The sequence below is a fragment of the Oenanthe melanoleuca genome, chromosome Z (genome assembly GCF_029582105.1).
Source record: "Oenanthe melanoleuca isolate GR-GAL-2019-014 chromosome Z, OMel1.0, whole genome shotgun sequence".
Lineage (NCBI taxonomy): Eukaryota > Metazoa > Chordata > Aves > Passeriformes > Muscicapidae > Oenanthe > Oenanthe melanoleuca.
In genome coordinates this window covers 27,968,195-27,994,368 of record NC_079362.1, presented here as the reverse complement: position 1 = coordinate 27,994,368, position 26,174 = coordinate 27,968,195, and the positions used below count along the sequence as shown (strand labels likewise).

Below are 26,174 nucleotides of genomic sequence, written 5' to 3'. Positions count from 1 at the left end.
TTGCTCTTATGCCACATTCAGTAAGGATACACAGTCATTAACAAGTTGCTAGAGAAGTTTGAGGCCATCCTTTTCCCAGACAAATAACTTTACCAAAAGAGAGATAATCTACAGAAATTATCTTCCCATAATTTCATTTTGTATAAAAGCTAGATATGACAAAATTCATAGCTGGTAGTAAGCATTGTTCCAACATCCATTTCCAGAGATGACAATGAAGCTGGGATTTTCCTTGTTGGACCACAGCAGATGACATAAAACAGACCTTCTGAATTCTATTATTTAGCATATGTATATTAATGATAGACTGAATAAGTTGTAATTATTCTCTACTTTCAAACAGATGACACTGAGCAGACGTGCCTTTGACAGGTTTCAAGATGGTTGACTTTTGATAGTCCTCATAAGCCCATTATTTCCTTTTGTGGTATTTCAGTATCATGGTATCTGGTTATACATCTCTGTAGAGATCTGCCTGTTCTGTGTAAGGGACAGCTTTCTTTCTCCTAGTTTTGATCTAAAATTTCCACATGTCCCTTGAATATCTGTGATTGATATTTATGATTATAGAATAATTAAGTTTGGAAAAGACCTCCAGGGTCATCGGGTCCAACCTTTGATCACACATCACCATGCCAATTAAACCATGACACTAAGTGTGACACCCAGTCATTTCTTGAACACTCCCAGGGATGGTAGCTCCACTACTTTTCTGCACAGTCTATTCCAACGCTTTATCACTCCTTCAGTGAAAAAATGCTTCCTGATGTCAACCTGAACTGCCCCTGACCCAGCTTGAGGCCATTTCCTCTTGTTTTGTTACCAGATACATGGTATCAAGAAGCCAACTCCACCTCCTACAATCTCTTTTCAGGCAGTTGTAGAAAGTTGTAGAAACCCGTGAGCCTCCTTTTCTCCAGTCTGAACACTCCCAGTTCCCTCAGCTGCTAGTTCTAGGACTTACCTCTAGACTTTACATCAGCTTCTTCACCCTTCTCTGGATATGCTCCAGCCTCTCAATTTCCTTCTTGTAGTGAGGGGCCCAGAACTGGACACAGCACTTGAGGTGTGACCTCACCAGTGCCCAGCACAGAGGGACAATCCCTGCCCTGCTCCTGCTGGCCACACCATTGCTGCTACAGGCCAGGGTGCCATTGGCCCTCTTGGCCACCTGGGCACAGGGCTAGCTCATGGTCAGCTGCATGTTGACCAGCACCCCCAGGACCTTTTCTTTCCTGCTGTGCATCTTTCCAGACACTCTGTCCCAGTCTGTATCTCTGCACGGGGTTGCTGTTACCCAAGGGCAGGACTTACTTCTGGGCTTTGTTGAACCTCCTACATCTGGCCTCAGCCCATTGATTCAGACTGTCCAGATCTCTTTGCAAAGCCTTCTTGCCCTCCAGCAGATCAATACTCCCACACAACTTCGTGTCATTGAGCTTCCTACTTTTAAACCTCAGTCTTTACTTCCTTTGGGAGTTATTGTCCCAAACCAGTTTTACTGTGTACAGGCTGATGAAGGGCTCCACATATCATAAGTTAACCAATGATTGAAACTTAAGAAGCATTCTTCAAAGTCCTACTATTGAAATATTGTATCTACCCTGTCTCCTGAACGATGGCTCTTTATTCCTTGTCTTTCCCACAAGGTGCTTTGAGAGAAGACCTGTGAGAAAATATTTAGAAAAGAGATTTTTAAAATTCTCTCTTCTCATTTCTTAGTTTGCCTTCATTCAGAACTGTTGTAAAACTTGGCATTTTTTTCAAATTGCAGTGAATACACTTCTGCATTACACATTCTGTTAACATCACTTTGCTTCTATCTTACTTTTTGATTTTAAATATGAAAAAGCTTCCATGTACTACTATACACAAGCACATAGTTCATAAAAAGTATGAATACTTGTGAATATTACTTTAAGGATTTTTATATTTATTAAGATATTAAAAAGTTTTAGAAAAGGAAATGTCTTCAGTTCTTGGCAGGGGTCCTGGTTCATATACCAGAAATATCTACCTCTTGCTAAAGTCACATCATTCTCAATGTGACTTGATTCTGGTTTTACTGCACTGTCTGAGAGTCAAAAACTACTCTAGCCATCATTACCAAATAGCAACTGGCTTCTTTGCATTAGACATTTAATTTCCTGGACTTGAACTAGAGAAAAAAAGCCTAATAACATGGTTGTTTTGAGATTTCTCTATTCTTCATATTTTAATTTTACTCGCTTTCTTCATGCTCTTCTTTTAGTTTTAATTTGCCTTAAAACATTCCAGTTTCACCAGGGGTATAAAGAGATTTTGAAGTCTCAAGAACGAGGCTGAATATAGGTATGGAAAATCCTATTTATCAGTGTCTTGCCAATTTAATGATAAATATATTTCAAGTACTATAGCATGTGTTTAGAGAAATAGGATCTGAAGCAGAATTGAGAATGATGTATTCAGCATTTTCTTAAATGACAAGTATAACTTCATCCAAATAAAGGTGTATATTTCCAGATAATTTTTCATATAGTAGTTACTGAAATGTGTAAGAGATCTTTTTGCATTTCTTCTGGAATTTCTGGCAGGGAACAGATACTCCTGTTGGTATATTTATGGTATGATTCAAGTAGAATATGATAGAAGGAAAAGTTTATAGACTATGTACCAATATTACCCTTCAGAGGAGTGGAATGATGGAAAAGCCAATGGAATGAAAATGTGACGGGCTGACCTCCAATGCTGTCTTAATTAAAATTGTCTCTGTTAAGAACTGACTGCCATGCTTCATATTGTGTGATGAAGTGACTTTATACTTCGTATTCTGAAAGAGTAATTAAAAATGTGAGAAAAAGTAGCAAAGTAATCATTTCCTAACTGGAAAAACTATGAATCAAACATAGGAACAAAGTCAAATTAAGGTGGTAGATTGGATTTTTGGGTCTCTGTTATTGATGACAAGTCCATTTCATGCATTATACCTCAAACTAGCAAGTGCACATACTTATACCCATCTAAAAACTGTTTCTGAATGCATGGCAAATGTTCTGACTGAACATCCAGCTAGCCCCAGGTGGCATGGCAGGACACTGGCCATATCTAAAATATTTGTGAACTAAAACTTCAAAATTTCCTTTTCTTCAAAGAAGGATTACCTAAAACTCCTCAAAAAAAAAAAAAAAAATCCAATAAACTTAGAAATAGTTTTTTCCCTAGAAATAGTTTTATTTGAACTGTGTCTAGCTCACTTTTGCCAATTTCCACTTAGGTTTGTACATTATTGTAATAGCAACCTCAGTGTTAACCCACTTACCCAGTTTTGAGACTGTGAATTTGAAATGTATATCTCAAAATAGGTTGAGGGTTTCTGGAACAATTATATAAGCTCCAGCTGTTTGTGCTATGAGTTTTGAAATAAAGGCTTGTTATTTATTAAGAAAAAATACATTTTCTGTTTATATTAGTTCCAATATTTTTCACATATAAAGGGCTTTTTAAGTAATGAACAGGAAGAATAAAGTTAACTTTTCCTTCCCAAGATATTGGGATAGTTTCACGGCTCCTGTTGAGTTTGAGATATGATAGTGATGGGTTTTACAAGATGCTGCTGTGTACATACAACGGATGTGCCAGGCTGGACTTGGTCCTTAAATTCTAAGTGCTAAAAGCCATTTAGTCAGATAGAGTTTGAGCAAGCCTGAAACGTCATGTAGACCAACTTTGTTGTTTGAGTTTGTTTTGTCAGGTGGTATTGTGATTTATCTCCATAACTGAAAAAAAAAACCAAACAAACAAACAAACAAACAAACAAACAAAAAAAAAAAAAAAAAAAAAAAACACATTTGCATCGCTAAAAAAATTAATAATACAAAGAGTCATTAAAAGGGAGAGCAATTAAAAGGAAGGAAAAACTCTTGCTTGAAATGATGGGTCATTTGAGAAGACATTTGGGAAAGCTGTCCATAAAGCAGAAGTTCTCAACCAGAAGGTCCTCCCACCAGCCCCACCAGATTGTGTGAAGAGATGAAGAGGAAATGCTTGCTAGACAGGCATTAGAAAGTGGATCAGAGACTGATATGCCTAATCTACTCTGCATCCACCTCCCATGTGCTTTTTTAAGGATGCATAGCCATTCCAAGTCACACCCATTAGCCAAACTGCTGTTTGGAACCGTTTGGAAGGATTTCTGGCCTGCATTCAGAATGCCATTCCTCTCTCCTCTGTGCCTTCTGCCTTCATCCTACCCCATGTGAAGTCAGTGATTCATTCTCTTTTGTTTCCTCCATATGGCAGGATGTATTAAAAAGAAGGATAAATGCTCAAACAGAACACAGCCTTTCAGTCCCAAAGGAGGCAGAGGGAAACAAACAGCATTTGCCCCTTATTTTCTTCTCTTTATATTTGTGAGTAAATTGGAAGGTTTGGTCTGTTTCTTTTCCCTTACAGTGAGAAGTTCTGATCACTGAGTCCTGACGATACACTTATTTGTGTGCTAAGCAGATAGCAACACTCTGCAACTACCTAAAATCCTATTTTATGCAGCTGATAGTTCAGAAATCAGTAAAGTTCCAAGTTCCAAACTCCAAGTTCCACTTTCTAAACATCTGCCTGATGCCAACTTAATCTCTTATATACTTGTTTGTGAGATTTTTACAGCCAGTTATATCAAATACATTAGTACTTGGAAGTAATGATCATGCATAAAATAAGATAAATTAGATAGAATGAATATTTCTTAAAGGAAAATGTACCCATGTGTATCAGTCAGTACCAGCAAAGGTAGGTGCAACATTGTTATAAAAAGAAAGAACCACCCATTTTTGCTGACAGAAAATATATACCAATCAACAGCAATAATGAAAATTTACCAGCATAAATTCTTTTCTCAAAAACAGCAAGGCAAATATTGATCAACTGTCTTAACTGAGTCAGGCATTTAGTTTCCTGATTGTGAACAAAACTGGCAGCCAAGCGACACTCATTTAAAATGTATGTGTTGAAAAGGGAATACAGATTCTGGTATGGAAGAACCAACTATGCTTACTGCTCTTTAGATAGACATAACACATTTTCTTCATTAATGATAAGTTTTAATCCACAATAATTTGAGTCAAAGTTCTGCAGAAGAAACTATTGTTGCCAGTACTCATTTTGACATTATGTTCTCATGATTCTGGCTCAGATGTTATACTAGTCATCTAAAATTTTTATTTCATTAAGGATGAAAGTGACCTTTATTATCTGGCTGGCTTTGTATAGGGCATCTTTGAAATAGAAGGAGTCCCAGAATCTGGTAGATTTCACAAGTTTATTTTGCATTTCAGTGGTGGTAGATAGAGAAAATCACTAAATAGTCTGTTGTAAAATCTCAGCTGTCAAGATGTTACCTTTTCAGAACAAAACTGAGCTTCAATTGATAATGCATCTTTGTGTGCAGACTCTTCCAAGCCTTTGTCACATTTGGGTGGAAGACTGGACTTAAAATCACTTAAGAATGACATACTTAATCTACTTTTCCTTAAACAAAAACTGAAATAATGTTTAACAAATGGGTCATTTTAGTTTCCAAATTATCAGTGAGTTACTCAAAAGTTATAAATATATATGCACTAAAATAATCCATATGAAAATAGGTCAGCTTCCTTCCAAATGACTCTGTGATTCTGCAAAAATCTGTTCTCACAGTAGCAGTCAAGAACACTATTTGCTTAAATATATGGCTTAAATTTTTTTGTAAATGAAATAAATATAGAGCTTTAGTTCTGAAAATTTAATCAACACTAACTGGTAAAGGTGTTCTGCATCATTGCTCAAAATCCTAGTTCATTATTTTATACAAAAGTTATTACAGAACATGACCTAATTCACATAGGAATTGCCTAGATATCCAGCACCAAGCATGTCTGGAGTACAATAGGAAGTTATTTACTCAGCTACACTAGTCAAAGGCTTCACAGCTCACATATACATTCTTTTATAATTATTATTTGAAATGCTGTATAGTCTGTGTAACCTGGAGTTAATTGATCTTCTCTCTGTAAGAGTATTATATTTATTTTTATTTAATTTTATTTTAATTAAAAGTGCCACAGAGCGGCTAACTGTCTACCAATTCTTGATTTTATATACTACTTTTCTTAAGTCTTTTTGGGAGCACTCAGTTCATGAAGACCTTCAATCAGAATGCAGAAGGAGGCACTGAATCATTGACTCAAAAAAACACAGTTATAATGTCCATTATAAACTCTGCAGTTAACTCTGTCAGTTATTGGACAATAATTAAGCATGCAGCTTCCTTAACCAGGTGATTGTCGGAACCCCCTAAACACCAAAAATGGAATTCAGGCAGAGAAGTTGTGAATCACGGCACTGAGATTTAGCCTGTGTCATTGTCATCTGTCAGTTTTCTGCAGAAAATCTTTCATTTTATACTTGTACAGACAGCAAAACAATTTTCTATTTACTCTCCACCATATCCCATTATCAGTTACCAACATGTCCCAAACTGTCCTGCATAAGAAATGGCAGATATTCAGGTCTCAGTAATAGGAGTGAAAATCACAAATTTAACATTCATTATTCTCAAAATTTTATAAAAATTATATTACTTTTTTTTCTTTAATAATTTAAAACGTGTTTGTTTGTCTTTGTTTCTGTATTTTAGAGCATAGAGTTCCTGAACAAAACATTTTGAACTTATATCTATAAAGGAGGGCTTGGTTTCTCTGACTAGATTCCAGAAGCCTAGGTAAAAATCTGAATGATCGAAATTTATCAGAATTGTCATTATCAGTGCACTATAGTGTATCTATGTACTTAGACAAGTGTGCTTTTTTTTTTCTGTTTCTACCTCTGAAGTGTATGCTTTATATGATAGTGGCTGATTAAAAATGGGATTTCATAACATTTTCTAATTTATTTTTTTCCTTTGAGCAGAAAGAATTATGCTTAAATGGCCCGATTAAAAATAAAGATTTTTTTATGATGGGGCAAAAATTAAAATCCCCAGGCACTTCTGGGAATGGTAGAGTGACAGAAATGGAAAAAGTAACACAATCTATTGAGCGAACACTTATCCTTAACCTGACTGACTTCATGTATATGAGTCATCCTGTCACATTAAATGTTTCATATTCCTTATGTATTGTGTGATATTGCTTCCTTTGAGAGTACACTAGTACAACTGAGTGCAAGTGAAAAGGCTTTTTATTTGAACTCTGTTTATATAGTAAAGAAGGAAGGAAAATCCAGGGTTCTAATCTGAAACACTCACTGCTGGTAATCTTAAAAAAAAAATAAATAAAATGGGTTTTTTTGTACCTGAAACTACTGAATAAGTCCTGTCTGGCTGCAAGAGACTATACCAGATGCATCAAAGCTGATGTAAAACTCATAAGCTTAGGGAAATCTTGACAGTGAGTAAAGTATTGCTACTATTTAGTATGAGTCTAATCATACATTTTGTTCACAAGTACACAGACATTGGCAAAATGCCTTGCTTGAGGAAATTAATTGAAATTTGATACACAGCATTGCTGCTTCCAGTAATATCACTGGCAAGCTGCTTTGACTTAAGTGGAACAAGCTCCGTTTCATCTTCTTACCAAGCAGAAGATTTAGTTGGAAGTGAAACCAGTCTGCAAGACCCCTCAACTGTCTTCAAAAACCACAGTGTCATTTTAGGAAGCTGTGCCTCTATTCAGCAGTGGTAATGACATCTGACAAAGAGCCCACTCAGAAATGAGCACAACAGAAGTGGTTCCACATGCACAATTAGTTTCAGATGCCCACCTGCAAGTGGCACAGGAGTCTCAGGGCTGTGGGTACAAGGCACAGGTTCACATTTTGCAGCACTGAAGTCACACACACCTTCATGCACCTCAACCCAAACTTGTCACTCTGAGCTCTCTCTGGAACAGAAGAGACACAAAGAATGCACATTTGCACCAAGGACAAGGATGATTCTCTCTGTTCAGTTGAAGTATTTTTTTGAGACATTAGACTTCGACCAGCTCTTTGGCCAGGCTCTTTCTCAAATAAAACAAGATACTAGAGATATACATCCTTACACTCTAAACTAAACTAGACATTTATTGGTATAATCTAGGAAATCTTGATTTGACAAGTGTGGGTTCAGCAGTGAAAGCAACCAAAGTAAAATCATGATGATATAAATAATGCTAAGTCAGATACTTACATCTTAAGAGAAAAAAATAAAAGAGATGCATGAAATAACAAATCTGACCACAAGTGTAAATAAGAGGTGGGGGATGTCCTTTCAGCAAATCTGCTCTGTCCTCAGTCTAAAGCTGAACTATTCAGTTCTTCTGTCACAGCATAAGGGCATAAAGTAACAAAAAAAGAAGGGTCTAAAATTCCTGAGCTGAGCTCAGACAGTTTCACATGGGGAAGAAGAATTTATGATGATGTTAATGAATTGGTTATTCTTTTAACATTCACTAATAAAGTGCTCCTTTAATAACTGCCACAGATTGTGTTCTTTCTCTTTTGAAGGAGACTGAAAATGGAGTTTTGGGTGATTGTTGTTTCAGTCTAGTACTCATCCAATTATGGCATATAACTACTTATAATCATGCAGTTATGATAACCTCAGGAAAGGAGGAAAACAGCAAATAATTTTTATGTTTTGCTTAACCAGAAAAGACAATATTATGGAAACACTGAACACTTTTCACAGCTTTATATTATCTGGTAGGGCAAGATATTGATTTCCTTTAAATTTATGACTCAGTTCTGTGTATTTATAATTATATGGAGTAAGGTAACCTACAGTTATTGCTCTTTCCCCTTTCCAAATAAACCCTAAAAATATATTAATTTTAACTTTTATCAATCTTATACCCATTGCAGCTGCTTCAGTAGAATACAGAGGATTGGTCATTGCTGCATTCTTTTCTTCTCCAGCTTTCATTTATAAAACTAGTGGAATTGCTGAGCCATATTATTACAATGTTTTTGAACCATTTGTATGTGAAATCAGGAAAGCAAATGGAAAAGCATAGAAAGCTTTGGAAAAAATTAGCTTGGGGAAGAAAGGGAGCTGGATTTGTATTTCTATTATGAACAAGAACAAAGATTATTGCTTTATAGAAGGTGTTCTGGCTGTGAATTACATAAAAGATGTTGAATTATAATATGGTGCCCAAGAAAAAAACAAGATCAGTGCAGGCCAGTTGTTCCTTTTTGAGTATCACTCTTCTGTACTCTGAAACACAAAATCCAAATTGGACTGACATGCAAGACTGAGTAGCAGCCTGAGTATATCTTAAATGGCCTTGTGTGAGGCCCTGAACACTAGTAGAAATTAATGAATCTTAAGAGGTTTTTGAGGACTCAGTTTGGCCAGTTAAAACATTCCTCTGAGGTTTATGGCTTCTCCTTACAACTTGTGTACAGTTAGAGACCATGAATAATGGTGTGGGGTATGACAAAAAAATGCTAGCACAGATAACCATTTCTCATAGACTTACATGAGTGAAAACTGTTGGTTTTGCAGGTCTTATTGTCTTTCTGTGTTGTCATCCCACTCACCAGCTCCTGAACCTAAAACAGTTGCACATATGGCAATTTCATGCCATATGGAAAGTTAGCTATTGTTAATCCTGGTGAGATTTATGGCAGCATGCAGGAAAATTTCTCTACACTACTGATCAATGGATTTCAGTCTGTTGAGCAGTAGAAATCTCCATCGCAGTGTGTCATTTCAAGGATAAAATTTTCTTTTGCGACTGTTTGGAGTTAAATTTTGATCCATTAACTTGAGGCTCACAAAGTAAAGTTATGCAAAGAAACTTCTAGAGAAATAAATGTATTTTTACTACCTAGACCTCCCAGTTGAAAAGGATCATCAGATATTAAGTGTGCGACTTGGCCTGTAGCTGATTTTCCAGTTAATTATTCCTGAAGACAAAGTAACTTCAATAAATATCCCATAGGAAAAAGGTTTTCGTTTCAATCTCATTGCTACATTCACTGAGCTGGGTCTTAGTGCCCATGAATGAAGTAGTAGCTTATATGGGATTTTTTAATTTTAGCAAACCTTTTGACACTCTCTCGCATAGTATCATTGTGGACAAAATGTCCATCCCACTATGGACAAGTCCATAATATTTTGGGTAAGAAACTGGGTGGTAGGTTGGGTTTAAAGACTTATAGTGGCTATATGTGTGGGATTTCCCTGTGTTCAGCTTTAGGGCCAGTGTTCTTTAATGTTTTCATAAAATCTCTGGATGCAAGAATCAAATGTACCTTAAATGAGTTTGCCAGTGGCGCTAAGCTAGGAAGAGCTGTGGACTCCCTCAAGGGTAGAGAGGCATTAGAAAGAAATCTGATAGACTAGAGATATGGGCCATTACTAACCATGAGAAACTTAGAGCAAGTGCCAGGATCTCCACCTTGGACAGGGTAATCCTGATTATACATTTAAACTGGAGGAGAAGAGGATGGAGAACAGCCCCGCAAAAAGAGATCTGAGTATCTGGGTTGATGACAAGGTGAACATGAGCCAGCAGTGCCCTGGCAGCCAGGAGGGCCAAGAGTGTCCTGGGGAGCATCAGGCACAGCATCACAGCCGGGCAAGGGAGGGGATTGTCCTGCTCTGCTCTGAGCTGGGGCAGCCTCACCTCCAGTGCTGGGGCAGAAATGGGTGCTACGGTATAAGGAGGACAACAAACTATTAGAGTGTGTCCAGAGCAGGGGGATTGAGATGGTGAAAGGTCTCAAGGGTTAAAACTTAGGAGGAATGGCTGGGGTCACCTGTCTTGTTCAGCTTGGGGAAGAGACTGAGGAGTGACCCCATTATAGTCTACACCTTCCTCATGGGAGGAAGCAGAGGGGAAGGTGGTCATCTTCTCTCTTTGGTGATCAGTGATCACAAGAAAATTGATTGAAGCTGTATGAGGGGAAGTTCAGATTGCAGATTAGGAAATAGTGACCCACTGCGAAGACAGCCAATCACTGGAACAGGCTCCCCAGGGAAGTGCACATGGAACCAGTCCTGTTAGAGTTCAACAAGTATCAGGATGATGCTCTTACTCTTGTGATTTACTTGTAGGTGGTTCTGTGAGGAAAAAAATGTTGGACCCAATGATCCTTCAACTTGAGTTTTGTTCAACTTGAGAGATTCTATGATTCTATGATTTAAAAAATTATCATAGTGATGATCATAGCCCTTGTTCAGGAACAGTCTGAAAAAATATCTCATTTTCTCTCTAATTATTATCACCCTTGTACCTGTACATTCAAATAAACACTGTTCTTACGATTGTTCTTGAATTCTAAATAATTTTAGCAATGTTTGTCATTGTGATAAGTAATAAAGCTTAGGACTTCTGTGAATTTTTTTAATTAAGCAAATTATAACTTACTGGCAAGGAGTTTAGAGAAAGTCATATTATATATTTCAGAACAAAGGGAAATCGTCAGCATCCTTTGTTTGGTGGATATCCTTTCACCTCCAGATTCAAAGAGCACAATATTCCCCTCATCATACAAGGTAAATAAATGTCTCTTTTGTTTTTCCTTAACCACTACGGAGATTTTGCACTTACATAGTGCCTTATCTTGAAAATTACACAGATGTAAAGATCTCTTCTGGAGGAGATGCTGGAAGATCTGACAGCTCCAATACTTTCCTTTCTATTCATGTACCCTTTTTCTTGCATACCCCTTCCTACTCCTATACACCAATAATGCTGAAAATGTGCAGTGCTTTTGAGAATAAATAATTACTTTTTTCAGTTTCCCTCTTCTTTGATGTTTCCAGTTATTCTGTGGCCTAAGTTATTTTTCAGAGCTAGAAACTAACTGAAAAGATGAAAAATTACATACAGCCTTCATAAAGAGGTATATCAATGCTTCCTGTAGTGTTATACTTTATTTCACACAAACTACCTACAGTAGTTTTTAAATAAGTGATTTTCAGTTGATAGTGTGAGTGTCTTCAGTCTTAAAATCCCAAATGATATGGTCTCATCTGGGTTTCTTAGAATTGTCTTTGATATTAATGAGCTTTTAATTAGGAATAAAATGGAGACATCATTATGGATGGATGTATTCATGCAGAAACTCAACTTATTTTTTTTTATTTAGGCCATCTGAAAGAGCTCTGGCAATAGAAAACTATTCTAGCATTAAATTTATTTAGGACAAGGACAAGTACATTAGTCTTGGAGAGTATTAATACAGATGGCATAAATAGTGTTCTCCTTTAAGGACATCTAAGCATATGTGCATTTTTGTGAGTCCTAGTATGCATGAAGTGTTTGAAAATTATTCATTGAAACTGTTTCTAGATAGAATATTATGATTTTAATGGAATATAACAGTGTGGAAAATGTTTTGAGAAAAAAATCACTGGTAAAAAATAATTCAATGGGAAAAACTTTTCAATAAAAGTTAAAATAATTTCAAGAGAAAAAGACATTTTTTTCTTCTATACTTGCACTGTACATCTGTAAAGTCAGGTAGAAAATATAACCTAGATCACCATGTTTGATCTGAAGTCTGTAGATCTAAGCCAAGAAGAAAACTGCAAATATGATATGGGTGTAGTTTAGATTTACTCCCCACTTTGAGGAGAGAAGCACAGCAGTGCTATGAAGAACAGTTGCAGGTCTTCCAAGAGACTGTAAGTCTGTAGATGAGCTCGTAATAGGTACTGGACTCTCTTTGCAACTCAAGTGTCTGCTGACTGGCATCAGCCTCTGGACATCACACATAGATCAGGACAACTGCAGCATCATCCACTGTTAATGTGACATGTCAGTTTCTTGAGGAAGCAGCAGGGTTACAAAGACGCAGACTGTCTTCTTATGAAAAAGTTAGAAAGCAAAAAAAAATGTTTACTAACTTGAAAACTATTACACAATTAGCTTTGTAACTAGTCCGAGAACATTTGGGCAGCAGAGTAAATTCAATATTGAAAGCTGTGCTTTCTAATCTCTTTTTCTTGATTAACCAGGAAAATAAATGCATTTGGCATATTGTTTAAGACAACTAATAAGTTGTCTTCTGCTATTAATTAAAGAAAATAATTACCAAGTACCTACTAATTCAAATAGCAGAGGATCTGTCTTGTACAAATATTGTTTATATTAGATCGATACTAACTGAATGAGGTGCAATTTCATAGGAAGTGCCTCTCTTTTCTATATAAATGTATAAATGTCGAGTCAAAAAAAGCATTGAGGTAATAGGTCTCCATAGCCAGGATTTGGAAAGTTGCTTCTGACACCATAGCAAATATGGATACAGATTTTAAGGAAATGGGTGACTGTAAATTCTCAGAAGAATAGGTTCCATTTGTGATGAGTAGTTTGTGAAGCATAGAAGAGTCTGCATCATAGGAAGCTGCCTGTCACTGCTGTGACACGAAGAGCTCTGCAATGGGCCAGGTTCAAATCAAGGGCTTAATTACAACCAGTCCAGCTGAAAAAAAAATAAATCTGACCACCAAATTTCATCTGTTTGGTGTCTTCCACATTGTATCTCTTTCTGTTTCTTTTTTGCTCAAAATAGAGACTAGTTCAGATCATGCTGACACCAGTAGATATCTGGAGTAACACTCATGGAGTATGGATATGAATAAAGCAGAGATTAATGGTTGTGTCTTGTCCACTTGCAAACATGTCAGGTCTTATTTCCAAATGCCCTATCTTAATCCATCTCCAGGCTGATAGTGAGTCTAATATTTTAAGAATTCCTTTAGCATGCAGGAAATCTCCATGGTAGGTTGCTATTCTCTTCTTCTCTCAGTTGTATATATTATAATCAAGTTTATTTTAATTCAAGGTGCAGTCATTTTGTGCAGCTATCCCAAAGGTATCTTCCTTATCTGAGCTATTAAGTGACTACAGTTAGGTCTATCGTTAAATTTCTTCACACACGAGCAGTTACTGTAGACCAATGAGTTGAAATATATCCCTTCTTTCCTTTGTGCCACCCTCAAATGCTGGCCACAATTTTGTGCTAGGATAGCCACTCTGAATTCAAAGGCTTAATATGAACTGAGGGCCTTCTGGCAAGGTCTAAGAATTATCCTCATTTCCTTTTGCTTATTTTTAATGTTCCAAATATAGTGCTGTAGCTCTTGTCCTGTCTTTCCAGTCTTTGATTACTCCTGCAGTCAAAAAGAGCTGCAGCAGATAGGTCAGCATCTTGCTGCAAGATTGTATTGTGAAGGCCTTGTGTGTGATGGAATGGAGACAGTCCTCAGAAAATATACTCCCTCCCTGATAGAGTTTCAATGAAAGACACAAATATAACTGCTGCAAACATGCTTTACAAGGTGTGAGAAAATAACACAGAATGGGTTTAATTTTTTCTTGTATTAGTCAGATAAATAGTACTGAAATTATTTGTTGCAGCTTTGCTTTTTTTTCTCCCCACTCCATACGTGCTACATTCACATAATTTTGAGATTCTTGTCTTAGTACAAAAGAAAATACATTGGTTTCAATTCCCTGTTTTCCCATTTAATTCAATTTTCAGCTATTTTCAAACAACTTTAAACTCTACCCACCTCTAGGTAAGACAGACTAATGTAAAATGCAATTGTAAAATGCCTTTGCTTTTTTCAGAGGTACTTAACAAAAAACGTTCCTTAAAACTACAGGTGTAAGTATTCAGAGCCTTTTGGCTAAATTGTGTTATGAAGAAGCAACAGACCTTGTAGTACTAATTAAATGGTCTCTCATCTTTCCTGGGCACATTCTCTGTACACTTTAGCCTCTGCATACCATGATTTATCACCAGGATCTGTGCTGCTGCAATAAAAAAGAAAAAAAAAAGAAAAAAAAATTAAAAAGAACCACACAAAACTGCAGGCACTCAAGTCAGTAGATTTTAAATAGTTTGAAACCTTTTTGGTGACATTAATCACAGGTATGTGGTTAACATTAGAATTAACTCTGAAGTATTTTGGCTTAACTTTTGTCCTGTTCAAACATAGAGCTGCTATAGAGAAAGTTCTCAACTGGTCATGGCACATTAATCTGTCTATTTATAGGAAATAAGGTCATTGTCACCTAGCTTTCATGTGTGGGCAAGATAACAAATAAGAATTTTTGGTTTTAAAGCTAACAAAAATGAAATTATGCCAATGAGTAGAAGCTGGCAAGACTTCTCATTAAGGATACTAACATCTGCCTCTGTTTACAAAAGGTGGAAGTCAGCACATTACTAGGACAGCAGAGCTCTCTGGACTTAAGTGTTCTCTTACTTGAAGGAAACATCCATCTATAGCAGGCTATATCAAGAATGTTTCTTATGGGGATCTAGATAGAGTGCAGATTGCTTGTGGCTTCCTAATTGGTTTACTGAAGTGGAATTCAAATAGTCTTAAATGTACTAGCCCTCAAAATTCTGCTACCAATTCAGATTTTAAAAGCAGCTTCTTTTTTTTTTTTTTCTTCTACCTTTCCATTACCGACATCTTCAAAGATGAGAAGTAGTTGGACTTTAGAATTAAAACAAAGGAAATTCCATCCCTGTTTTTCTACATAGATACTGTGCAGGCCACAATGGTATCATCTGTTCTGTTATGCCTAGACAGTTTTAGAAGTAAGACTGTTTCTTTCAAGAGGAAGATAAACTTTTAATATACTGTTGTTGAAAAAAGCTTCCTAATTTTTAATCAATGCAGTTAGCCTTCATACTGTTTTAGTTTTCAATTAATTTATTCAGACTTCATTAGCTACAGCAGATATGAAAAGCAAGTACATTATTTAACACTTTCACATTCTCCCACCAGTGTTCTGTTCATGGTAGCAAAGAATTTTAAGATTCATCTGCCTAGACACACTGTGAAACATAAGGTCCACTTTGAAGTAATGAGTCCTGACTTAAAAGAGATTTTTGGTCTGCTGCATTCTCCAAGAGTAACAGCTTTAGCTCTTTGTGTCATATGATTTTCCCTCCTGTACTACAACAATCTCACCTTTCTTCCCCTGTGATAAGTTGTTCTCAGTATTTGGAACATTAAAATCTTACAAGAATCATTAATGAAAGACAGTGTAATGGAATTTTGCTTTGCAACCCTAGAGATAAATCAACTTAATAAAATTGTGGGCTCATGCATTGTTTTTCAAGTCACATTGCTCAGAGGGGCTACCATGCACAGATACTTAACACCAGGTCTAGGGATGGAGTTTAGCTACAACAGGTGGGTGGTCTTCCAATACTCAGCAGCCCTAACAAAATGCAGTACAACTACCTAGGAGCTGTACTGTTTTCAGAGGTATAAATTCTCTTTTTCTATTGCATTATCATATCAATACATCTATTGTCATGGTAATTAAGTTGTTCTGTTCTTTGCAACTGACTAATTATCTCTAGGTGACATCACTTTTTACCAGTAAAATAGGAATATGATTTAATAGAGCTAAGTGAACTTTGCAAAATAAATTTTGTACGACTTCAGCTTCCAAAAATCTGCTTCTGCATTCAGAAGGAATAAATGGTAGACAAGATCTGTTATTCACAGTAATTCTTCAATTTACTCAACTAAGAATTCTTTTCCAGAAAGTGTTTCTATGGAAAGCTTTTCAATTTTTATAAGGTAATTAATTGTGTGGGTATGATGGTAGTGCTATTCTCCCTGAATGATTGATTTATACCAGTAACCTACATCAAAAAAGTCTGAATTTTATTTTACATCCAAGCATCTTTTCTAGCCCTTCACATAATTGTTCATATCAGCTTTTCATAAATCTCTTCCCCTCCAACATACCAGCAAGGTCAGTGGAAATGTCAGTGGAAGCATTTATAAGTGGAATGTCAGTGGAAACATTTCCACTTTCCTTTCCTGTTACTTATGCATGAAAAGTCTCCCGTGAAACAATCCTTAAGATTAATTTTTTTTTTCCTTTAGATTTCTTCCTGAGGTTCACTTTTTCTGTGAAAACTGAAAAAAATTGGTAAATCAATTTTAGAAACATTGGTATAAAAACAGAAGGTGTAGTTATGGCTTCATTTCTTTTCTTAATTTGGAGAAACTGAAATTCAAAACTTGTACAGGTAATCTGTATCATTACATGAATTTGTCACTGTTATTTTCTTACCTTTTCTGTTTTGGCACATATGCTTCTATCACTTTGATTCAGACAAAAATATGAGTATTTGGGGTAAAAAATATACCCACTTGTTTAGTTTTAAAACACCTGATACAAAGATTTTAAGCAATCCTAAAATAAGTCTACTGGATAAGCTAAAAAAGAATGTTGGTCTAGTTGCCTTTTTTGCTTTTGTTTCCTATTTTTGGTATTATGACTTTTTAAATTACCTGGATCACAATCTTTTCTTCTGAAAATAACTTGAGTGTAACTTCTGAGTTGATGCTAGCCCATGAAGTTTTTATTGATAACTTAGTAGACAAGAATGATCCTAGGACTGCAGAATAATTGAATCAAAACTTTGTTTCCAATTCAATGAATTGTTGACTGCGGTTTTTGTTGCTGATGCTGTTATTCAAGAATTATTAAATCTATTTATTATTGGAATGCAGACAGCTACTTAATGTTTTGCTGTTTATTTAAACGTTGAAATATTTATTAGATCAGTAAAGAGAGGAAGAAAAATATCTCTGCATAAGCATAAAGGCTTGATCAAAGAGAAAGAGAAGGTAGAACATCTCGGTTCATTTGAACAATTTCTGAGCTCTGATTTAAAGAAAAATCATCACTTTTAGAGTGCATAGGCAGTCTTGACTTAGCCTGTGATAGAATTCAGGAAAAATATTCTAACTTTAGACAAATTTCAGGCATAAGACCTGATGAGGCAAAGCCTTTGCTTTTGCAAACTGGCTCTTGTATTGAAAGAACATATGATAGAAATGTCTAAATTACACAGTCAAGTCAGAAAATGCCACAGTCAGGATTTCATTCATTCTCCTAGTGGCATTGTGTCTCACTATAAGTACATTTCTAAATGTCTCATATTTTCATGTGCCATTTGGCTGTCCCTAAGACCATCCCAGTTTCTTCCCTTCATCTCCTGGACAACTCTTCCCACCATTGCCACCTTGGACACTGTCCACCAGCAAAGGTTACTTACCACTCCTGCCCTTTCCTGGTCTGGTCCAGCACCAAAGGAGAGTTCAAGAAAGTCAGACCAGCTGCTCTTCCAACATAACTCCAATAGGTGCTTGAGACATAAATCTGTGAATAAAAAAAAACTCCCAAACCATACTGAGCTGGGCAAAATTTTGACCACATAAATTCAGTATTTTTAGCTGCAAATATTCAGTATATGTTTGCTCAACATATGAGCAAAGGTGTTTTAATGCAAAGATTTGAACAATGGCTTTGGCTTACTGCTTGCTGAAATGTGACAGAAACATTTTTACTCTTCAGTATCTACTCCCTGCTTTAAAGTACAGCAATGCTAAAATTTGGCATGCAGAGGAGAATCAGTCTTATATAGACAGAACAATTTATTATCCCTAAAAACAGTCTCCAAAAATATCCATCTCCAAGGACTGCACACCATTAAAGAGATCCACCTTGTAGTAGGTCATGAAGAACTGCAACTCATGGGAGGGACCCATATTGGACAAATTCATCAAGGACTGTCTCCTGTGGGAAAGATCCCGTGCTGGAGCAGGGGAAGAGTATGAGAGTGACAGAGGCAACTTGATGAACTGATCACAGTTCCCATTTCCCAAAACCTTGCACTGCCATACAGGAAAGGGAGAAAAGATGCAGAGTGAAGTCGAGCTCAGGAAAAAGGGAGAGCTTGGGGCAAATGTTTCATGATTTGAGGTTTTTTTCCTCAGTGTCTTACTCTGATTTAATTGGTCATAAACTAAACTAATTTCCCTTGGCTAAATCTGTTTGGCTTATGAAGGTAGCCAATGAGTATTCTCCCCTGCTTTATCCCGATGTGTGAACCTTTTTTTTATATTTTTTCTACCCTGTTCAGTTCAGGAGGGCAGTGACAGAACAGATTTAGTGGGCACCCAGTGTCCAGTCAGGGTCAAGCCAGCACACATTTTTAAAACAAGTAGTTCACCTGGTTCTTGGGATTACCTGGTAGCATTAAGTGAATAATCAGTACAAGTCTGTCTTGTCATGCAACATTTAATTCTAGAACATTTATTGAATACAGTATATTTTTCTAAAGGGAATTCCAAAATGTAAGTTATTAAGTGACCATCAGGCAAAATTGTCATCTCTGATATGATCCACTGGTTGTTTTTTTTTATGTTTTTGTCTGAAAGGCTGAGAAAAGGGATGGGAAAGGTAAAATCAAAACTACCAAGTCAGAGCATCAAGTGATGCTAACAGAAATGCTAACAGAAATGCTAATAGAAACAGATCTTCTGACTGTCACCTTTCCATAGCTAAAACTGTGTCCCATACAATACCAGAGCATCAGATGGGACATGGAAAGGATCATGGTCAAGCACTCCAGCATTCAGTCTGAGGGAGAAGTGAAAAAAGTATGTCACACACGCATCATTTGGCACATTCCTATATATGATATTTAGAATTGCACTGCATTCTAGGAGAACATTGGGTTGTCTTTTTAATTTTTCTTTAAATTATAGTTTTTCAGTTTAAAAGCTACAGGGCACTGTACATTCTTGTGAAGCACTTGTGGGAAGATTCAAAGCTGCAGAACTTTGTACAAACTGATTTGCATTTCAAAATAGTAGTGGATGTTTTGGGTGAGAGCACAGAGAACTATTAACTAATAACTTTAATGAGCCTTCATAATTGCATAGCTGAACTTTGAACAGGGTCCTCTTTTGAAAAAGAGTATCAGCCAACAGTAACTTGACTCTTGACTTTGGAATTAAAGAAAAGAGCCAGAGAAAGACAAAAAAGAAGTAATTCATTTATTATTATTTTTTAATAAACAATTCCCTCATATATTTCATTTCCCAGAGTCTATCAAAGCATGACAAATATCCCAGAAAGGTCAGGAAAACAATTTTACTGATTATCATTCACATTCAAACATAGAAAACTCTAATAATTTATGTTTTTTTTTAATTTTCATCTCTCAAGCTATAATTTTAGAGGACTACTGTGTAGTGCAATGCATGGTACAATCACAGACCAGTACTTCTAGCTTACATTTTTATGTGTGTGTTTGTGGGGATGTGGGGATATGTTGGTGTGTGTGTGTGTGTGTGTGTGTGTGTGTGTGTGTGTACACCTGCATGCATACACCCTACTTTCTTGTATGTATCACAGTGAAAAGAGGAAAGCAAAAAATTGCAATGCTGCAGATGTTTGGAGGGAATACCTGCACTGGCAAAGATAAAGTATATAGTGCTGGTTGTTCAAGTAGGAATGAAAGGCATCATGTTGAACACTGATGCTAACAGTTCAGTACTGTGCTGTGAAGTAGCCAATTAATTAGCATTCCACAAGTCTAAAGAAATGCAGAAAATAATTTTTCACTGCAAGACATCAACTTGAAGTGAATAATATATTTTAATGTCAAAATTTCTCTCTTTTTAAAGTAGCATTGTTAATTAACAGATGTATAGTAATAAAAAGATGTGATTACACTGACATGGAATGTACTTTACAGATTAAATGGTATGCTTTCAAAGTGTTCTTAGATTGAAGGCACAAAGTCGGCCTAGCTAGCCATGTTACTGGACATGTCCTGAAAATACTACTTTACACTCATTAAATTCAAATGGAGCCATATGCAACAGATTGCCAAAGTTCACTCTAGGCTTCTCCAAAAATTCACCTTGACCCAGACCTAGACCTTTTAACCTAAGTTGAAGATAAGGTTACATTTTTTGAAGATGAAGTCAATTTTCCATAAAGCAAAGGATGTAGTCACAGATTTGGTTAGCAGATAGAATGGTTATATCATCTGGCTCAATGTAAATTGTAATAATAAATTCGATTTATGCTTTCTTCTACCCTGTACTTATTGATCCATGTAATCTTTGTTTTTCTGACTTGATATTTAATATAATTTATTATTTTTCCTTATTGAAATGCATTCACTCTAGGTTATATCTCAGTCCTGAATCTTGCTTCCTTGAAAGTGGATACACACACATGCACACACCCTTATGGATAAATATATATCTATCTAATTATCTGTGCAAGTACCCTTGCAGAAGACTGGACTTAATGTTTGAATTGCTTTTTCTATATTCCAGCCACAGTCAGAAAAGCCTTTTATCATCTTTTATACTGTCTACCTTCTGCTTTGTACTCCTCAGAAGTTTTAGTTACCAGGTGGATTGGATAGCTGCAAAAAGCATTTCATATTTTTACTATCTAAACCAAACACTCCAGGAGTGCTCATCTTCCACTGAACCTGTTTACTTTGTGCTTCACACATTATTAGATGGATACAGCAGGAAATGAAATTCCTGTGTGGTAGAAGTATCAGTATGAAAGCACTAACCTCACAGACTGAGCTCTGAAAGTAATGATCAGAGCACCCAGAAGCCTCTCTGATCTAAATTCATTGCAAACACCTAACTCAGAGTCCCCTATTGGTTTCCAGCTTTAAGTTAGTGCCTAATGAAGTGAAGTTTATCTCTGAAAACCTTTGTCACAGCTGGAGATAACTAGCAATAGTTACGTGCAAGACTACAATTTAAGGGGGAAACTAAATCTCAGTAGGTTGTCCTTCTAGAACAAAGTGGAAATGTGCTTTTATAGGAAATATCACACAGAATAATTTTCATCCAGTCTCCAGTCTATATGTCAAAACCAGCATGCAATGTGCCTCACATTAATAATCTCTGCATAGAAGTGTAAAAATGGAAATAAAAAGCCATATCAGTCAAGACTGAAATTCTTCCACAGAGTTGTGAGAGGAATAATATGTGAATCATTCATGTATGGTCAGTCAAAGAGCACAATTTATACAGAGCTCCAAGATAAATACTTTTTCACTCAGTTTGGTTTTTAACAGTCAGAGCACAACAGCTGTTTATTTCTCAGTCCAGTTACAATAGTACTAATGTGTACAATCCAAATCTCCCAGCTCCTGCTTAGAATTTTTTAAGATCCAAAAAGATCAATAGACCCAAATATCTGCTCTTTTTCTTGCAACTTGAATCTCCACTGTTCTGATCTTCCATGGTCGGAGAGTGCAACTCTCCCCTGTCAGGCAGGATGATCTGGTGAGTTATCACATTCCAAGTTGTGTGCTGGCAGTGTTGCTGCACTGGTGGCACTTTCTTTTTCATCAGTCTGTGATTTACTCAGTATTATTTTGATGTGCTTCAAACAGCTCATTTGCTCAAATAGCTGTCTGATTGCCTCATCAATTTAGCTACACCATATTTGTATAAATGTATTTATCCTCTATGTATGGGAGGATTTCTTTTATGTTACAATCCATATGACAGCACTTAGACGAAAAAAAATTGACTCAAATATAAGTCTGCATTTCTTATGCAGGGGCCAGATGATCATCAAAGTCCAAAGATGCAGATAAGGTGGTGGATTCTTGGTTATTCAGTAATTTTGACATTGTTGATAGGACCAGATGTGCCATAGTCATCTGTGCTGATCCAAGAGGTAGTTACTGGTGGGAGTTATGCAAGTATTTTTACAAGTACAATTAAAATGAAGCCCAAATTAAACATCCAGAAAAGGCATCACAAAGCCTGGGGCCCATTATAAGGTTTATTAATATTATGAAACCTGTATCCCAGCACTAGACCTTAGCCTCATCAAGTAGACTGTACCATAGGAGTTAAAACACCTCTATGGTCCTTGCTTGCAGTTTGCTTTACACTGAACATCTCAAACACACTTTCCTTTGATGAATACCTATATCCTTTTCTTCTTCTTCTTCTGAAATCTGTTATTGTTTAGTAGCTTCTAAGTAGGATTAGAAAAAGTCTCTTGCCTCTGGTGACTAAATGTGAAAAGTACATGGTTTGGAGAAGGGTACCTAATTTAGTAGAGGCTATCTTGTCTTCTATTCTTATCTTTAACCTGAAGGCAGGACTTAATACAAACTTACAAACTGTGATTTTCATTAAATCTGCTGTGCTTCTTTGGACACTGCGCTGCTTAAACACAGAAATCTCATCTTACCTTGCTTTTGTCTTCCTAAAACTAGTTTATACATCTTGAAAGTATAAAGATGTATTCTGTAAACCCTTCTCAGAGCTTGGTTTTTAAAGAGTCACATAAAATATCTCTGTACACTAAATGCAAAGAATCAATTTGACCTATTACAAATTTTAATCAGAGATGCACTAGTTCTTCCTTCCTCATCTGAGCCATTGTGTATGTGTATGCATGAACAAGCGTCATCCCTTTATAGCTGTAATATATGCAACAAATATTAAAAGGAATCTTTTCATTGTCAAGGAGCTCCTTATCTTGATTATAATACATCATTAACATCTGCCTTAAAACACTAATGAGAAGCAAAAGCTTAGTTTCATATCACCTAGTGGAAACCCAATGCTGTAAACTTATCACAAATCCTCTTAGCCCTTTTCGCATAGTGTATAGTATTTATCTCCGGGTTAATTATAGCACTATCTTGAGGAAACCTACTGAGATTGAGAAAAGACTGAAAGGTTCTTTACTGTTTGGAGTAGGAAAAGCTGTTTTGGCTTCTCCAACATTGGAGGAAAATGCTGTATAGAGAAATTCTTCTACTAGCCCTGTTTTATTGAAGTAAAATCTTCTTTTATGTAGGTCTTGCCATTCACAATAGGTTTATTGATTTGTTCAATATGAAAACACATGCATTTGCTTTGCAATGGTACTGTTCTTTTCCTGCAGACTTAACTTCTCCCCTTTCCCATCCTCACCCCACAGGCCCGTGACGGAGGGTTAGCCCAGATCAGTGGAGTCATGCGTCACACAGCTCTATCATGCTGGCAGCCGTTCCTGGGTCTGGCTGTGCTGCTTGTCCTCGCGAGCCCCACTGCGGGCTGCCCAGCCCGCTGTGAATGCTCAGCACAGAACAAGTCTGTCAGCTGTCACCGAAGACGTCTGATGTCCATTCCAGAAGGCATTCCCATTGAGACCAAAATCTTGGACCTCAGCAAGAACCGACTGAAAAGTGTTAACCCTGAGGAATTCACATCATACCCGTTGCTGGAGGAGATTGACCTCAGCGACAATATTGTCTCCAATGTTGAGCCTGGAGCTTTTAACAATCTCTTCAACTTGCGCTCCTTGAGGCTGAAAGGAAACCGTCTGAAGCTGGTCCCCCTTGGGGTGTTCACTGGGTTGTCAAACTTAACAAAGCTTGATATAAGTGAAAACAAGATTGTCATTCTGCTGGACTACATGTTTCAAGATCTGCATAACCTAAAATCCCTGGAGGTTGGGGACAATGATTTGGTGTATATATCACACAGGGCCTTCAGCGGGCTGCTTAGCCTGGAGCAGCTCACCCTGGAGAGATGCAACCTCACAGCTGTACCAACAGAAGCTCTTTCTCACCTCCACAACCTCATCAGTCTGCATTTGAAACAGCTCAACATTAATGCTTTGCCGGCCTACGCCTTTAAGAGACTGTTTCGCCTGAAAGACCTGCAGATAGAGGCCTGGCCCCTCCTGGACATGCTGCCTGCCAACAGTCTGTATGGTCTCAACCTGACTTCTCTCTCCATCACCAACACCAACCTGTCTGCAGTACCTTACTCTGCTTTTAAACATCTGGTTTACCTGACACATCTCAACCTCTCTTACAACCCCATCAGCACTATTGAGGCAGGCATGCTGTCAGATTTAGTGCGCCTGCAGGAGCTCCACATGGTGGGGGCACAGCTGCGCACCATCGAACCACATGCTTTCCAAGGGCTCCGATTCTTACGCGTGCTTAACGTGTCCCAAAACCTGTTAGAAACCCTAGAAGAGAATGTATTCCATTCCTCCAAAAGCCTTGAGGTCCTCTGCATCAACAACAACCCCCTGGCCTGTGACTGCCGTCTTCTTTGGATTTTGCAGCGGCAGCCCACCTTGCAGTTTGGCGGCGAGCCACCAATGTGTGCTGGCCCAGACAGTGTCAGAGAGAGATCATTCAGAGACTTTCATAGCACAGCTCTCTCCTTTTACTTCACCTGTAAGAAGCCCAAGATACAAGACAAGAAGTTGCAGTACCTGGTAGTGGAGGAAGGGCAGACCGTGCAGCTGATGTGCAATGCTGATGGGGACCCGCAGCCCACCATCTCCTGGGTTACCCCACGCCGCAGGCTGATCACAACCAAATCCAACGGTAGAGCCACTGTGCTGGGAGATGGCACCCTGGAGATCCGATTTGCCCAAGACCAGGACACTGGGATCTATGTCTGTATTGCAAGTAACGCAGCTGGGAACGACACCTACTCGGCCTCCCTGACAGTGAAGGGGTTTACTTCAGACCGTTTCCTTTATGCCAACAGGACCCCTATGTATATGACAGACTCCAACGACACAAGTTCTAATGGAACTAATGCAAACAGCTACTCTCTGGACCTTAAGACAATTTTAGTGTCCACAGCTATGGGCTGTTTCACATTCCTTGGAGTGGTTTTATTTTGTTTCCTTCTTCTTTTTGTGTGGAGCCGAGGGAAAGGCAAACACAAAACCAGCATTGACCTTGAATATGTCCCTCGCAAAAACAATGGTGCTGTGGTTGAAGGGGAGGTTTCTGGACCACGAAGGTTCAATATGAAAATGATTTGATGGTATTCTGCTAGCAGTGCTTTTTCTGTGGCATTAAAACCAATTAAAACAGCCTGGCATGTGGAAATGCTAGGCAGAAGCAGCTTAATGCAGCTGTCAGTGTATCAAAAGGTTATATGAAAATGGAAAGACTTTTTGTGGTTACACAACAGAGCCTCCAGACCTTGAGGCAGATGTGTCAGGGCCTTTCATAGAACTGGGAAATTGTACTAACTGTTTGCATTGCAAATATTGGCATTCTGGGGATATCAGCAATGAACCACTGGCTCATGCTCATGGACAATTGTTCAACATTTTCTACTGCTACAAAAGGAAAAAGAAAAAAAACCTACAGTGTAGGATTTACATACTTAAAGAAAAAGACACATTTGTCTAAACCACACTCTACAGTGAAATTTGTATCCATATATCTCATTTGGTAAAACTTTGCATCCTCCCTTCTAGTTGGTTCAACACAACAAAAAAATTGGTAGCTTTTTTTTTTTTTAATCTACATCTATACTGTGTACATTTTGAAGCAATACAAATGAGAGGTTG

General features: G+C 37.3%; 1 protein-coding gene across 5 annotated transcripts in view; it reads left to right on the top strand.

Annotated features, from left to right (window-relative positions):
• Window positions 1-25,944, top strand: part of LINGO2 (leucine rich repeat and Ig domain containing 2) — a 472,281-nt gene extending 446,337 nt beyond the window's left edge. For all 5 annotated transcript variants that reach the window (XM_056514485.1, XM_056514484.1, XM_056514483.1 and 2 more), the window contains one exon: window positions 23,781-25,944. In XM_056514485.1, coding sequence (XP_056370460.1) covers window positions 23,817-25,637 — 1,821 coding nt within the window. In that variant the 5' untranslated portion in view covers window positions 23,781-23,816 and the 3' untranslated portion in view covers window positions 25,638-25,944. The remainder of the gene's footprint in view (window positions 1-23,780) is intronic.
• The last annotated feature ends 230 nt before the right edge of the window (window positions 25,945-26,174 follow it).